The following is a 16,278-nucleotide window of genomic DNA, read 5'->3' on the forward strand; positions in this document are numbered from 1 at the left end:
TAGCTTTGAGTAGTACTGTGTAGTACTTTGAGCTCTGTGTAGTACTGTGTAGCTGTGTAGTACTTTAGGACTGTGTAGCGCTTTGTAGCTCTGTTTAGCTTTGAGTAGTACTGTGTAGTACTTTGAGCTATGTGTAGTGCTGTGTAGCTCTGTGTACTACTTTAGGACTGTTTAGCGCTTTGTACCTCGGTTTAGCTTTGAGTAGTACTGTGTAGTACTTTGAGCTATATGTAGTGCTGTGTAGCTCTGTGTAGTACTTTAGGACTGTGTAGCGCTTTGTAGCTCTGTGTAGCTTTGAGTAGTATTGTGTAGTACTTTGTAGCTCTGTGTAGTACTTTAGGACTGTGTAGCGTTTTGTAGCTCTGTGTAGCTTAGAGTAGTACTGTGTAGTACTTTGAGCTCTGTGTAGCACTTTGTAGCTCTGTGTAGCTTTGAGTAGTACTTCAGGACTGTGTAGCGCTTTGTAGCTCTGTGTAGCTTTGAGTAGTACTGTGTAGTACTTTGAGCTCTGTGTAGTACTTTGTAGCTCTGTGTAGTACTTTAGGACTGTGTAGCGTTTTGTAGCTGTGTAGCTTAGAGTAGTACTGTGTAGTACTTTGAGCTCTGTGTAGTGCTGTGTAGCTCTGTACTACTTTAGGACTGTGTAGCACTTTGTAGCTCTGTGCAGCTTTGAGTAGTACTGTGTAGTACTTTGAGCTATGTGTAGTACTGTGTAGCTGTGTAGTACTTTAGGACTGTGTAGCGCTTTGTAGCTCTGTTTAGCTTTGAGTAGTACTGTGCAGTACTTTGAGCTATGTGTAGTGCTGTGTAGCTCTGTGTACTACTTTAGGACTGTTTAGCGCTTTGTACCTCGGTTTAGCTTTGAGTAGTACTGTGTAGTACTTTGAGCTATATGTAGTGCTGTGTAGCTCTGTGTAGTACTTTAGGACTGTGTAGCGCTTTGTAGTTCTGTGTAGCTTTGAGTAGTACTGTGTAGTACTTTGAGCTCTGTGTAGTACTTTGTAGCTCTGTGTAGTACTTTAGGACTGTAGCGTTTTGTAGCTCTGTGTAGCTTTGAGTAGTACTGTGTAGTACTTTGAGCTATGTGTAGTGCTGTGTAGCTGTGTAGTACTTTACGACTGTGTAGCGCTTTGTAGCTCTGTGTAGGTTTGAGTAGTACTCTGAGCTATGTGTAGTGCTGTGTAGCTCTGTGTACTACTTTAGGACTGTGTAGCGCTTTGTAGCTCTGTGTAGCTTTGAGTAGTACTGTGTAGTACTTTGAGCTCTGTGTAGTACTTTGTAACTCCGTGTAGTACTTTAGGACTGTAGCGTTTTGTAGCTCTGTGTAGCTTTGAGTAGTACTGTGTAGTACTTTGAGCTATGTGTAGTGCTGTGTAGCACTTTACGACTGTGTAGCGCTTTGTAGCTCTGTGTAGCTTTGAGTAGTACTCTGAGCTATGTGTAGTGCTGTGTAGCTCTGTGTACTACTTTAGGACTGTGTAGCACTTTGTAGCTCTGTGTAGGTTTGAGTAGTACTGTGTAGTACTTTGAGCTATGTGTAGTGCTGTGTAGCTCTGTGTACTACTTTAGGACTGTGTAGCACCTTGTAGCTCTGTGTAGCTTTGAGTAGTACTGTGTAGCTCTGTGTAGTACTTTAGGACTCTGTAGCACTTTGTAGCTCTGTGTAGTACTTTATGTACCTGAGTAGTACTGTGTAGCTGTGTGTTGCTGTATGAGACTGTGTGAAGCTCTGAGTAGCAATGTGTGGCAATGTGTAGTACTGTGTAGTACCATGAGCTCTGTGTATTACTTTGTAGCTCTGTGTAGTGAGTGAGTGAGTTTAGTTTTACGCCGCACTCAGCAATATTCCAGCTATATGACGGCGGTCTGTAAATAATCGAGTCTGGACCAGACAATCCAGTGATCAACAGCATGAGCATCGATCTGCGCAATTGGGAACCGATGACATGTGTCAACCAAGTACTGTGTAGTCGCCCGATCCCGTTAGTCGCCTCTTACGACAAGATAGTCGCTTTTTATGGCAAGCACATGGGTTGCTGAAGACCTATTCTACCCCGGATCTTCACGGGTCGTAGCTCTGTGTAGGAGTGTGTAGTACTGTGTAGTTCTATGAGCTCTGTGTAGCTCTGTGTAGGACTATGTAGTACTGTGTAGTACTATGAGCTCTGTGTTGGAATGTGTAGTACTGTACAGCTGTGTTTCATTGTAAGGCACAATGTACAAAACTGGCCATGTACTGACTCTATGAGTTGAGATTTGTTGTGTGTTAACAACAGAGGAGGGCCACTTCATTTAGAGTATCTTCCTACCTTTATCTTCTTTGATGGTCAGCATGGGCAGGGTGTAGATTGTCTTGTACGCTGACAGAGGCGCTGACAGAGCATGACCCATTATGTCCTGGAAATTAGCAAGAAATTATGCAGACAGAAATGGCACTAGAAATACTGCTTTACCTTGCTCTATTGCCTGACATAAATGATTATCAAAAATACAAAAAAGGATGCTCCAAATAAAGAGTACACAATATGGGTTGAATATTACTGCTAGTATTGCAGTGATCCTTCCATTAAAGTTTCCACAGCTGGATCAGACAATCAAATGATTGATATTTACAGTTACTATCTGTGCCATTAGAGCAAAAAGAGTGAGTGTGCTTTTACAACGCTTTTAGCAATATTCCAGAAATATCACAGCAGTCGACACCAGAAATGGGCTTCACACATTGTACCCATGTGGGGAATCGAACCCGGATCTTCAGCGTGACGAGCGAACGCTTTAACCACTTTTCTATCACACTGCCCCAAGAGAGAATGAAGCAAGTCTGAGTCCGGCTACCTATCTACTGTCTCTACCTGTAACATGCCCTACCATTCCAACAAGTTCCACCAGGACCTTGTACTCTCCATTGACCGCTGTGAATCCCTGGTAGCTCATGTTCCGTGCTCCTCTGCGTGTGCACACAAACACCTCTCCAGTCACAATCTCTATGGCCACATACTTCATGTCCGGATGCAACCAACAGTTGGTCTGTCCAAACATGGTCTCTGGACGCAGAGTTGCAGGAACCAGGAACACCGGACGACCCGTCAGAGAACTGTGGAGTGAAAGAAATGAAGCATAATATACTGGCTGAAATAAAATGAAAATGACAAATCCAAATGGTATGATCACTTGGGAGGTTCAAGTTGCCTCTTTGCCAACTCTTTTAATGGCTATTTTTCCCTTCACATCAAATGGATTTTTTCTGTGGGCATCATGTGTGAGGATGGGGTGTGGATGTGGGTGTGGTTGTACATGTGGCTGAGGGCATAGTGTGTGAGGGTGTAGTGTGGGGGTGGGCATCATGTGTGAGGGTGGGGTGTGGATGTGGGTGTACATGTGGCTGTGGGCATCGTGTTTTAGGTGTAGTGTGGAGGTGGGGGTGGGCATCGTGTGAGGATGGGGTGTGGGGGTGGGTGTGTACATGTGGCTGTGGGCATCGTGTGTGTGGGTGTAGTGTGGGAGTGGGGTGTGGGGATCGTGTGTGAGGATGGGGTGTGGGTGTGGGGTGTGGTCATCATGTGTGAGGGTGGGCATCGTGTGTGAGGTGTAGTGTGGAGGTGGGGGGTGGGCATCGTGTGAGGATGGGGTGTGGGGGGTGGGTGTGTACCTGTGGCTGTGGGCATGTGTGTGTGGGTGTAGTGTGGGAGTGGGGTGTGGGGATCGTGTGTGAGGATGGGGTGTGGGTGTGGGGTGTGGTCATCATGTGTGAGGGTGGGCATCGTGTGTGGGTGTAGTGTGGGTGTGGGTGTGGGGGTGGGGTGTGGAGATTGTTTGTGAGGATGGGGTGTGGTCATCATGTGTAAGGATGGGGTGCGGGTGTGGTTGTACACGTGGCTGAGGGCATCATGTGTGAGGGTGTAGTGTGGGGGTGGGTTTAACATTTAACACACTGATAAAAATGAGAGCTTGATTTACATAAGAAAACTTACACAGAAATTTTGCAACCATGTTAACAGAACACTCACCTGAGTTTCTGAGGTAGAGGTTCGGTGAGTTTCATCTTAATAAGTGTGTACTCTTGAGGTGCTACACCCTGAAATATTGCAGTGATCTCATGAATTAAAATAATCACCATTAGAGCTGTTACAATTCACTCACTGTAACAGTTACAGGGCTGGCTAAAATTATCAATAATCAGAAATATTGTCAATGGGAAAGATTATAAATGATTATTGATATGAAAATTGTGTTAATAATATCATAGATTAACTTTTGTGATAGAAAATGGTTTACGTCTTTAATTATAGTCAGCTTCTAAATTATGTTCAGGACGCTGTTTTGTAAATAATCCATGCAAGAAACATGTCACCACACACCAGTGATGTGAAGTATATTAATTTCTTTCAGACATTTTTGTTCAAAGTTATGTCTCTGATATTTATCGACAATCGATCAATATTTAGTCAATGATTATCAATCTCTATAATCTATACTGATTGTCAGTTGCAGTTGTAGTAGCATATCTATATACTGTGCAAAACTAAATGATACCATTTCAGAATATGGCTCGGTTAATTTGTTGTGAGTGAGTCAGTTTAGTTTTACGCCGCACTCAGCAATATTCCAGCTATATGGCGGCGGTCTGTAAATAATCAACTCTGGACCAGACAATCCTGTGATCAACAGCATGAGCATCGATCTGCGTAATTGGGAACCGATGACATGTGTCAACCAAGTCAGCGAGCCTGACCACCCGAACCCGTTAGTTGCCTCTTACGGCAAGCATAGTCGCCTTTATGGCAAGCATGGGTTGCTGAAGACCTATTCTACTCAGGGTCTTCACGGGTCTAGTTTGTTGTCTAAAGTCACACACAGCAATATTCCAGCTATATGACGGCCGTCTGTAATTAATCAAATCTGGACAATCCACTGAGCATCAATCTACACAATTGAAAAACAATGACATATGTCAACCAAGTCAGCGAGTCTGACCACTTGATCCCATCAGTCGCCTTTTATGACAACCATGGGTCGCTGAAGACCAATTCGAACCCGGATCTTCACGGGTATCAGAATATGGGCTTTTGTTTACAAATATGTGAAAGGTCTAGTCAAATGATAAGCAAGTTATCCTTTGGACATGATGCCATGCTAAAATCATCACTATGCTGGAGTGTGGTACTGGATTATAAGCCCCGCTTACCTCCCCTGAACTACGGTCATGATCCATACATGGCTGGTTGTCCTTAGGGGAGAAGATGGTGTACCTGTAACGAAATGTACCTGATGTATATTCAGTACATCAGTGTGTTTACACATGTGTAAAGGACATTATTCAATCTAAGAAAAACCTTTCAAAGTCAACCCACATACACTCATTAGAATAAATGTTAACGCTACATTCACCAATATTCCAGCTCTGATCGTGTTCTGTAAATAATCAAATCTGACCAGACAATCCAGTGATGGACATTGCAAGCATCGATCTGAGCAATTAGGATACAATGACATGCACGAACCAAGTCAGTAAGCTTCACTATCCGATCTCATAAGTCCCCGCTTGCGAAACCATATGCAGCTGAAGATCACCCCTGACCTGGATCGAAAATTGTGTTCATAAACCGTACAAGTATTAGTGTAACATACAGTAAAATCCTATCAGACACCAGTTTAAGCGCCCCAACTGACAAGATCATTTTTTTGTATATAAGCAAACGGAATGATTCCAAAATCCTGTGTCCTTATGAATGTGAGTGAGTGAGTTTGGAAATTTTAAATTTTACATTGTATATTTATATACTTATCCTATCTCACGGTTTGCACTTCTCTCTCTTGATTCGACACTGAGTGGAACGATGTAACTTTTTTCCCTTGGCCTCTCTTGTCCATCCGCCCAAGCACTCCATGCTACCCTCATTATAAGACAGCTTCCTAGTTGTCATGCAAAGCATGTGGCATGCACCACTAGCTACCCACGTGACTATCTCTGAATCATCATTCTCATTCTTGGAGCCACTGGAATATCAATCTTGGAGAATCTGCGTAGCAGGCAGGATGGGCGGGAAACTGTTGCGTGAGATAGGATAAGTATATAAATATACAATTTATATTTAAAATTTCCAAATTTTTAAAGTCATAGACAATAATCGGGTCAGCCCCTGCTTCAAGAAGACCCCCACAGACACCAACCAGGGGGCAGGTGAAAGAGAAGCACTACTCGAAAAACTCGCAGTTTTAACGTTCAGTTCCAATCAACATCAAATTGACCCTCACTGCTTTACATAAGCTTAGTCAAAGGATGAGCCTGGCAATGAAATCCACTGGAAGTAGTTCTAACCCATAGGCAATCAAAACGTAAGGCAGACATCAAGTTGAGACTTATATTCAGGAAAGTACAGGGAAGCAGCAACCGCATGGGACAGTCCCATATCTGCATTGTTGGGCCATAGACAGCTGTTCTGCCAGAACAAGGGGTCCAAACTGGTACAGACCTTGGACGTCCTTGGCTGAGAGGTCCCGAAGGTAGTGGGAGGAGAAGACCGAGTCAGATCGCCAAAAGCATCCTTCCATAATGGCGTGGAGAGAGCAGTTACTATGCAGAGCCATCGTAGATGCTAACGCCCGTGTCTCATGTGGATTGGAAGCTGTCGGGGACGGTAACCCAATGAAGGTGTATAAGCCCGTAGGATGGTGGCTCTCATCCAGAAGGATAATGTGGTGCGAGACACTTCCGCCCTGGATGTTGAGGACAACGGAATGAAGAGGCGCCTGCGGAGATGGCGGCGATCTTTAGAAGCAGTAAGAAAAATCTTCAAAACCCTAACAGGGCAATGCTGCAGGTCTTCATTGTGATGCAGCCCAAGAATCATGGACAACGGTGGGATGGTAAAAGTATGATCGGGTTGTCCTGGCAACTGATTCTTCGCTACGAAATCCCAACGCAGACCAAGGAAGACTTTGCCATGCTTCTTCCATTCGAACTGGACTCTGTTAACGTCCAAAGCGTGGAGTTCAGAAATCAGAGCAGCTGTAGCCAAGGCCACAAGGAAAAATGTCTTGAAGGAGATCTTCTCAAAGTCATTCTGAGCTAAGGGTTCATAGTTCGCCAAGGCCAAATGACGCAGCACCACAGATAAATCCCATGCAGGAGGTCTAAACTTCTTAGACTGATCGGTCAACTTGAAAGACCAGAGCAAATACTGAAGCTCAGGAACAGTCGAAACCTTAGAGCCTGTGGTGGTAGCCAGGACCGAGCTGATCGCAGCAAGGTAAATGGCCAAAGTGGAACCCTTGAGCTTCTTAGACAACCGCAAATGCTAAAGAAATTCAGTGACGATTTGAGGTGAAGTAGAAATGGGAGATGTAATGCCTTTTCGACTTGCAATATCCCTCAAAACACTTCCACTTCTCATTACAAAGTAAGCGGATGGAAGTCCGATGAGCAGAAGTGATGGCAATAGCCACTCCCTGAGAATACCCCTTGGCGATATAGGACTTCTGCAGATGCGCCAACATGCAGAGACGGGGTGTGAAGGGAGACACGACGCCGATCTGAGTGAGGGTGTAACAGTAGGTCGTCCCGATCGGGAAGAGGAACTGGGTTTAGGTTTGCGAGCTGTGCGAGATCGACAAACCAACTTCTGGCTGGCCAGTAAGGCGCGACCAAAAGCAGTAGAATCTGTCTGGTCGCTTGGAGTTTCTGGATGACTCTGGGAAGAAGAGCCGAAGGGGGGAAAGGCACAAGCAGTGAGCCTCTCCCACAAAATCACCGGAGCGTCGAGATCCAATGCTAGTTGGTCTGGTATCGGCGAGATAAACTTCGGGAGCTGATTGTTGAACTGTGTGGCGAATAGGTCGACTTGGGGCCTTGATAACGGGAAGACCAGTTCCCGAAAGGTCTGTGGGTTTAATTGCCTCTCCGTGGGAGATGACCAATCGGAGCAGGACAGCACATCTGCGATGACAATCCTGACTCAGGGAATGTGTCTGGCTTGAGCATCGATGGCGAGGGAGTCAATTAGATGGAAGAACCGAAGCACCAGCTGAAGAAGCTTCGCCAAACCTGTCAACCCGAGATGGTTGATGTACCAGACGACCGTGGAGTTGTCTGTCTGAATCAGCAGGGAAGACCCCCGAAGTTCCATCGCCCAATGTCGAATGGCGAGTCGAACCGCCAAGAACTTGAGTTCGTTGATGTGCAAGTCCTGTTCTGCGGGCTACCACAGCCCGGCCATCTGATGATGAAGAAAGTGAGCCCCCCGACCCGTGAGGGATGCATCGAGGAACAATGATGTGTTGACACGAAGGACAACATTCTGCTCGTCTAGCACGGCTGAAGCTGAAGCTACCCTCTGGTAGTTGGGGCTTGAGCTGACGTAAGAAAGTCTAGCAGCTGCCACTAAGATAGCGCTTGAGGAATGCATTGCGGGGTCATGATGCACCTGTCTTGAAAGGCCACCATCATCCTCTGACATGTGTCAAACAATGTATCGAAGAAGTGGAGTCTCTGGATCGATGTTAGCTTCAAAATAGCAATGTACACTAGCCATCCTAACTGCCAGAGCAGCATGGTGGTGAACTACAGTTAGCGGCTAAGTACTATCAGATCCTGTTGTGCCTGGATGCAATCATCAATGTAGCTTCGAAGATGAAGTTGACTTCTGTAAATGAAGGCTTGAGCTTAGGTGAGGAGACCCAGCAACTCTTGCCACTGATGAAGGGGTATCTCCTGATTGAGTGCTGAATGAAGTAGATCGGCGCATGGAGATTGTCAGTCAATCTACAGGAACATGTACATTGTAAACGGGGGATGAAGGTCGTACGATCGGCAATCTGTGGAACATTAGTTCACCAAATGAAGTGTTGGTCCGCTGGATGGAGTGATCAATGTAGTAGACTAGATGCATGGGGATCGTTCATCTACCGCAACGTTCGCAAAGTTGTTGGAACGACGAAGGTAAAAGAAGACCGGCAACCCCAGGAACGTTCAGGGAGGCAGTAAACAAGTGCCTGGTGACTGCAGTGACCTCTGAATGGAGGGTTTGGGCTAAAGTAGAAAACCCGAGCAACCCAAGTTGAAGCGTTCAGGGACATTTCTGTTTAACACCCTCGGCAAGATGTCTCTCTCGGCACGTTGACGAATCCCGACATAATCACTCTTACCAGGAATGGCACCGTTCATCGTCACTGGCGATTAAAGGCTGGAGTTATTATCCGCTGTGTAGGACCAAGACAATTCTGTCAGTGCACTTCATAGTCACTCTCAACATCACAATTCTCCGGTAAACAAACAGTAGTCCACCATTTGCAATTGTTACCCACAATGCAACAGTGACAAAATCCGGACAACACGGTCTTCGGTCACAGCCCATAAAAACTGGTAAATGGATGCTCGCTACTTGACAAGACATCACTGCTGGTACCATGCACAGAAACTTGACATATCTGTTCAGAAGCTTGCTGGTGATGTAAAAGGAAGGGTGAGGAAGATGACAAACCAGGCCATGATTGCATCCCGAGATACACCATGACGCTGTTACGAGTTGTCTGTAGTAACAGGACTCAGTGAAGCATCAAGTTTGTCTGGTAATGCACAAACAAGTGCCGGCATAATGTAGATGTGTGCGCTACTGAAAGCTACTACCTTCGTTCAACCAGTTGAAAAAGGGTACCAGGTGGGATAAGTCATGCGACTTAAAACTTCTAGCGCCTCACATGCCGTTGGGTAACCCGGAGAACAAAGTCAGATCGTCATGCTAAAAGCATGCCATGTCGTGGTGAGAAATTCATCGTATCACAAATACCCTGAATAGTAACATCGTGTTGAAAGCTGGTAGCGTTTGAATAATAGCTGGGGTAATTGGCCGTATCTAGATGCAAGTTGACCATCCTCGATGAAGATGTAATAAACCAATGTTGACCAGTTCCAATCCTTCAAGTTGAATGTAGTAAGTAGACCATCTGGTATCATCTGGTATAATGATGATTCGGAGATAGTCACGTGGGTAGCTAGTGATGCATGCCACATGCTTTGCATGACAACTAGGAAGCGGTCTTATAATGAGGGTAGCATGGAGTGCTTAGGCGGATGGACAAGAGAGGCCTTGGGAAAAAAGTTTACATCGTTCCACTCAGTGTCGAATTAAGAGAGAGAAGTGCATACCGTGAGATAGGATAAGTTACATTTTTTTTAGTTTTAGGCCACTTTTAGTATTGTTCCAGGGGACACCAGAATTGGAAGGGGTGTCCCCAGAACATATCACGACAGTCGAGACCAGAAATGGACTTCACACATTGTACCCATGTGGGGAATCGAACCCAGGTCTGCGGCGTGATGAGCTAATGCTTTAACCACCAGGCTACCCCACTGCCCTCTTTATGAATGTATTCACAGTCCAATCACATCTCCCACCTTTTCCCGAACTTGCACTTGTCCCGTTCCTTCAGTCTGATACACATCCAGCGGACAAAAGAATCATAGTACTGGTTGTAATCAGTTGTCATGAAGCTCCGCCTCCAGTCAACCTGCAGCAGCCAATCAGAGAGTTTGTAAGTGAAGGAGTGACTCATTGGGCCTATATGACTCTTTGAACAAAATTTCAGTCATATCAGAGGCTGTAAGAGGCACATGCTAAAGCCTGAAGCGAGGGATATCTCATTGTATACAATGTTTACTATTTTCAATTCTCAGAGCATGCATATGGTAAAAACAACACTAGAAACATAATCCTGGTTGAAGCAGGATTTGAGATAACAATCTGAGTTAAAGATTCCCATCCTAACACACTGTCACCCCCAGCAGTAATCACCTACCCTGACTCCCAATCTGATGAGGTCACTCTTGCAGTGAGGGGGGAAGTACTTCAGCCAGTGTACAGGGTCAGCAAAGGCTTTGATCTCATCATCGGTCAGTCCTAGGGCAGCCATGATAAGCCACTGATATTTAAGACCACCTGTCTTTGCTAGCACTTTACTCTGAAAGGAAAACATGACCATGTAGGATATTATCAGACCTGAAGTAAGCAATTTTCATAGGCTATGTGGGGCAGCTTAGTGGTTGAGGCCTTCGCTCGTCACGCCGTTGACCCGGGTTCGATTCCACACATGGACACAATGTAAGAAGCACATTTCTGGTGTCCCTGCCGTGGCATTGCTGGAATATTGCTTTGAATAGCGGCGTAAAACTAACCTCACTCACCCATAGCAGCGTTCGAATTACCTGCCTGTCCGACCGCACGGGACAGGTAATTTTCAACACGGACTGCAAGATTCTCACATTCACCTGCCCAACGGCCGGGTTAAAATTTAGACGTGTATGAAGTTAGTTTTAGTGTTTTTCAATATTTTACAAGTTTTAATTCAATTATACTAACTAAATTAGTATTTTTGTGGAAAGGCCTGTTTTACATCTAACCAGCCTTGTGGTCTCACTGAAGTTTTTTTGGGAGTTTCATAACCTGCTCCAAGGCTATGTCTTGATCTTACAATAACCATATCCTTTTCTCTTATACCTTCCTATGTGAAGATTTGAGACCCTATAATTGTTTTATCCCTTAAAGCCAAGCACAGGCAGGTCAAGAACAAGTACCATGTGTTTGAAATCTCTTACAACTGCTATCATCTCATCAAGAGATCAGAGCCTTCTCAGAAGTACAAACACACATGCTACCGTCAAACTTACAGTTGTCATGTATTGTCATAACTTGGGGTTCATAACCTAGTCATAATTTGGCCCTTTGTCAAATGTCAGATACTTAACTATAGGTTATGTAACTTTAACACAAGAGTCTGTACTTACAAAATGGTAAACTGAATTTAGATTTTATTAGCATTTACTTTCACTAATCAACACAAACTACTTCATGCCAAATATATTAGTCTTACACTCAGATAAACAAAACTATTTTCAACATGTCCGACCCAAGTCAATCAGCATGCAGAAATTTTTATACTGTATTACAAGACTGACTGAGTTTGGTTTTACGCCGCTTTTACGAATATTCGAGCAACTTCACGGCTGGGGACACCAGAAATGGGCTCCACACATTGTGCCCATGTGGGGATTCGAACCCGGGTCGACAGTGTGACGAGCCAACTCTTTAACCACTAGGCTACCCCACTGCCCCTGTATTACAAGAGTTACCTCACCTTCTTGCCTACAGCCTTGTCCTTGATCACCACCTCCTTTTCTGCAGGGGGCACCTCCTCTTCCGTGGTCTCGGGGGGAAACTTGGGGGGAAATCCATAGTCTTCCATCTCCCGCTTCAGCTTATCTGCACATGCCTGGTAAACAAAGGCACCTGCTATCACATCACAAATCATGTACAGTGATATCTCCCTAAAACAGAACCTGACTAAACCAGACCTCTGCCAACACAAGTCCAAATTTAGAATGTTAGTTTGTCTTGAAGTAACTCTTACAACAAGCATGTTATATAATGCTGGCCCCTTAAAGATTCTATTACTAATATACCTGTAAACACTTTAGTGGCAACAGATTCAATGTTCAAGGTTTTTCGCTACCCACCTTGATTGGCATGCCAGTACAGTGGAAACCAAATGGAAACAGACATTTCTTCCCAAGCATCCTCTGGTATCCCACAGCAAACTGAAACATGAAAGTGGTGTCACAAATTACATGCATTAAAATAATACTGAAGCTGTAACTTTCCAAAACTATATATAGAGAGTATTTTGTGACATATCATAGTTGGAATGAACAGAGTGCGAAATAGTTTCCAAATTTTGTTAGCCAGTCAGTCTAGCTATGCCTGAAAGTTACTAGACCGAAATTTGAATGTAAAAACTAAGCAAAAGATTACAAAAATAGATGAGAATAAGATATTGTTGGCATGACACGGGTTTCATCATTAAGCAGCTAATATGATGAACATTTTTATCAGGCCATACTCTTGCAAGATTTAAAAGTGTACAATAACTTAAAGAACAAATATACTTTGTTTTTTGGTACTCTTTTAATCATTACATATGAAAGATTTGTGGTTAGTCTTATGCGGAACACCAAATTCATTCTTAAAAAAACTTGTGGTTAATTAATACCGAGCGATTAAAAGTTTCCAAAAAGTCGCCTGCTTCACTTTCGTCCGCCAACAAAACCACAGACAGGTTACATAACTCTGTCGCCAGAGCACTGCAGTGACACCATGTAAGGAAGGATTTTCAGTTAGTTGTATATAAAGCGTGTAGCAAGCTCGCCATTTTGATGATTTCTCGACATCAACGAAGACATGCCGAATCGATGTGTTGTCGTCAATTGCTCTTAGGGGTCGGGCGATGGTGTCACCATGCACAGATTTCCATAGGACTTGTACCCTTGTACTGCATCCATGGTTCAGTCAGGCAATTGTCTCATCTCCCTTTGCTGGCTGAGCCTTCTTACAGTAGCCAATCAGATAGGCCATTACAACTGCGTTTGCCAGTGTCAACAAAGATGGCGGCCGCAGCTGCAAAGGTTTCTTCACTGTGCATGTCAGATTTACTCAGTACTTTAGGCCCCACTTAAAATTAGTACGATTCTAAACAAGCACTAATTCAAAAAGCTATTGTAAGCTCTACATGCTAATATACAGAAGGGTTTAAAGTATGACCAGATATATATCCCACCTCGCATTTGGACAGCGAGAACGTGTGGCCAAGGTGAAGACGGCCATTCATGTACGGGAAGGGGAATGTCACCATGTACTTCTCTTGTCTGAAACAGATTTATTATACATGCTATGTTAGTGTCTAAAATAAACAAAACATTATCAGATTGTACGGTTTGTTTCATCAATATTTGGTATGTTTGTTGTGCGAAGGCCTCACTCAATATCAGGTCTGTTTTGATTTACTCGCATATTCAGTGAATTAAACCCTAATCCTTCATGAATTCATTTCATTATTCGTGGTCTCTTGAAATGCCAGACATTCCAACGAATGACATCATGAGAAATATCACCATCAATCTATGCTAATGGGATACGTTGACAGGGGTCTACTCCCATTTGCGAGAACTCCCAGTTGTGAGACACGCGAGACTCCCAGTTGTGAGACAGTGGAGAAGGTAAGTAGCAAAGAAAATACACCTTACTCCCCTATCTGATAGAATGGATTAACCCCAGCTAATTAGGGATTAGCTATTTAACTGAATCTTGTGGAGGTAGCTTAAAAGATAAAGATAAAGTAATTAACCTACTCAGGTAAATGGCTTTAAAAAATAAACACTTTGTGTAGGTAACTTCGTGATCATTTGAAAGAGAAATTAATTTATCTACTCAGATTTACGTGCTTGAAATATCTAGCAATAACGCAAATCATCAAAATGTGTGAATAAAAACTGATAATGAAGTATTTAATGAACAATTCTTCTGTGTAAAATAATGATAATCTTTTTCAGTATTTCAGTATTTATCTTCTTCTTTATTGAAAACAATAAATGCTCTTCAATGAACAATGTCTTCTGTGTCTCATTAATGAACTATGGCTCCTGCGGGTACTCTTCAGCAACAGGGCTGTTCCCACTTTCATCGTAGGGATTGGGAAGCACCACCTGTGTGCACTGAACCATTAATTAATGTGTCTCACAACTGGGAGTTCTCGCAAATGGGAGGACACCTTGACAGGCATCAACCAAGTCTGCGAATCTGACAAACCAAACCCCTTAAACATTTCTTACATGTATCCTATTATGACAAGCATGGGATGCCAAAGACTAACTGTGACCCTTATATCCACGAACAAAAGCACTACAGATTGTTAAAATAGAATTATAAACCCAACATTTAAACTCACTTTGCCTCTGCTGAGCCACTTGGAGGAGCATCTTCTTCAAAGATTTTCAACTTTTCCCATCTTGCTTGCACTTCTTTCTCTATCTGCTGTAGTTCTGACAATTTGGCAGTACTTTTCCTCTCCATGTTGAGGTGAAGTTAGGTTCAGTACTTTGACTATACTTGGTAAACTGCATCAAGCAAACAATAAGGCAGTTAGGTACAGTGGGGCCTGTAATGACAAATCTCACATCAAGATATATGTTGTCACTGACAGGGTCTTAACACTATCCCTTTATCGAATGTGTGTGTTGTATGAGATGTATTCGAGTATGCTATTTACAAAAATGAAGATACAAAGAGACATGCAAACAGTTCTCCTATATTCCTAGCTGCTAGTACTCTTTATTCGCTCGTCACACTCTTAAGTATTTGCTCGTCATGCTGAAGAACCAGGTTCGATTCCCCACATGGTACAATGTGTGAAGCCCATTTCTGGGGTCCCCTGTCGTGATGTTGCTGGAATATTGCTAAAAGCGGCATGACTCACTCTCTTACATTCAGAGCATTTTCTTGCATGAGCTGGTTATCAGATGAACCTGAACAACATGAACCAGCTTGGTTTTGGTGGTAAGAAATATGGACTCATTTAGGGTACTCATTTATCGCCAGTCACTTTTATGCAAGATGGTTCATACAGTTTCGAAGAACGTACACGTTTCAATGCAACAACAAACAGGTGTGCACTCGTGTGAATTGAGAGCTGCATATATATTTTGAATCTATGATGAATGAGCTTTCAGAAAATACTGAATTTAAGTGTCTGAAAAATATGAACATTGGTGAAATTTGCAGTTAAATATAATCAAATTTGCTTAAATGTTGCACATTTTTGTCAAAGAGTAATTAATGTGTTTTCTATTTTTGGTAAGAGTTCCTCCCGTTCCCCCATCCAAAATAATATGTATAAATATTCTAGAATTATAAACAAAACTTAACACAACATTTACTAGAGAACTCACAAAATGATTAAAAGTCCAAAATTTAAGTTACGGCTAGGTTTAAAGTTAGGTTTAGAGTTTGGGGAATGGAAGGAACTCTTTCCTTACTCTATTGGGAGTACTGCACTTTACACTTTGCAGTTTCCATCACCTTAAATTTACTTACAAAAGTTTAGTTACATACACGGCCGTTTGATCAAGAAAACATAGGAGATGTTACAGGCGACGTACGTGTTAAGACGATCCAAGTACTGCGATCACCGCCTCGTTCAGCTTCAAGCTGTAAACTAACATTAAGCAGTTGAGTTGAGCCGTTGTCAGTGGTAGAAAATTATTTCAATACCTTGCATGAGACTCGTCAACAGTGATGATGAAACATATGGAAAAATCACGCTTCGTCCATGTCCAACCGCTGCCGTAAGTGAAGGCGACTATGTATAGCTCCACTTCATCGCATGCTTTTCATTGCATGTGGTGTTCATAACGACGTTGTCACTGTTTGGAGCTTAGGTACATATGCGCTTTCC

General features: G+C 43.4%; 1 protein-coding gene across 1 annotated transcript in view; it reads right to left on the reverse strand.

The window, feature by feature from the left end:
- LOC124265527 (leucine--tRNA ligase, cytoplasmic-like) overlaps positions 1-16,139 on the reverse strand; it is a 48,918-nt gene extending 32,779 nt beyond the window's left edge. Inside the window, exons 1-11 of the mRNA XM_046700315.1 lie at positions 15,983-16,139; positions 14,773-14,941; positions 13,606-13,693; positions 12,509-12,589; positions 12,130-12,264; positions 10,795-10,956; positions 10,394-10,506; positions 5,186-5,249; positions 4,008-4,075; positions 2,869-3,094; positions 2,310-2,397 (exon numbers count right to left, since the gene is read on the reverse strand). Coding sequence (XP_046556271.1) covers positions 2,310-2,397; positions 2,869-3,094; positions 4,008-4,075; positions 5,186-5,249; positions 10,394-10,506; positions 10,795-10,956; positions 12,130-12,264; positions 12,509-12,589; positions 13,606-13,693; positions 14,773-14,897 — 1,150 coding nt within the window. The 5' untranslated portion in view covers positions 14,898-14,941; positions 15,983-16,139. The remainder of the gene's footprint in view (positions 1-2,309; positions 2,398-2,868; positions 3,095-4,007; positions 4,076-5,185; positions 5,250-10,393; positions 10,507-10,794; positions 10,957-12,129; positions 12,265-12,508; positions 12,590-13,605; positions 13,694-14,772; positions 14,942-15,982) is intronic.
- Positions 16,140-16,278: the final 139 nt, after the last annotated feature.

Source organism: Haliotis rubra, unplaced genomic scaffold (assembly GCF_003918875.1).
Source record: "Haliotis rubra isolate DU_JTF1 unplaced genomic scaffold, ASM391887v1 Scf981, whole genome shotgun sequence".
Taxonomy (NCBI): domain Eukaryota; kingdom Metazoa; phylum Mollusca; class Gastropoda; order Lepetellida; family Haliotidae; genus Haliotis; species Haliotis rubra.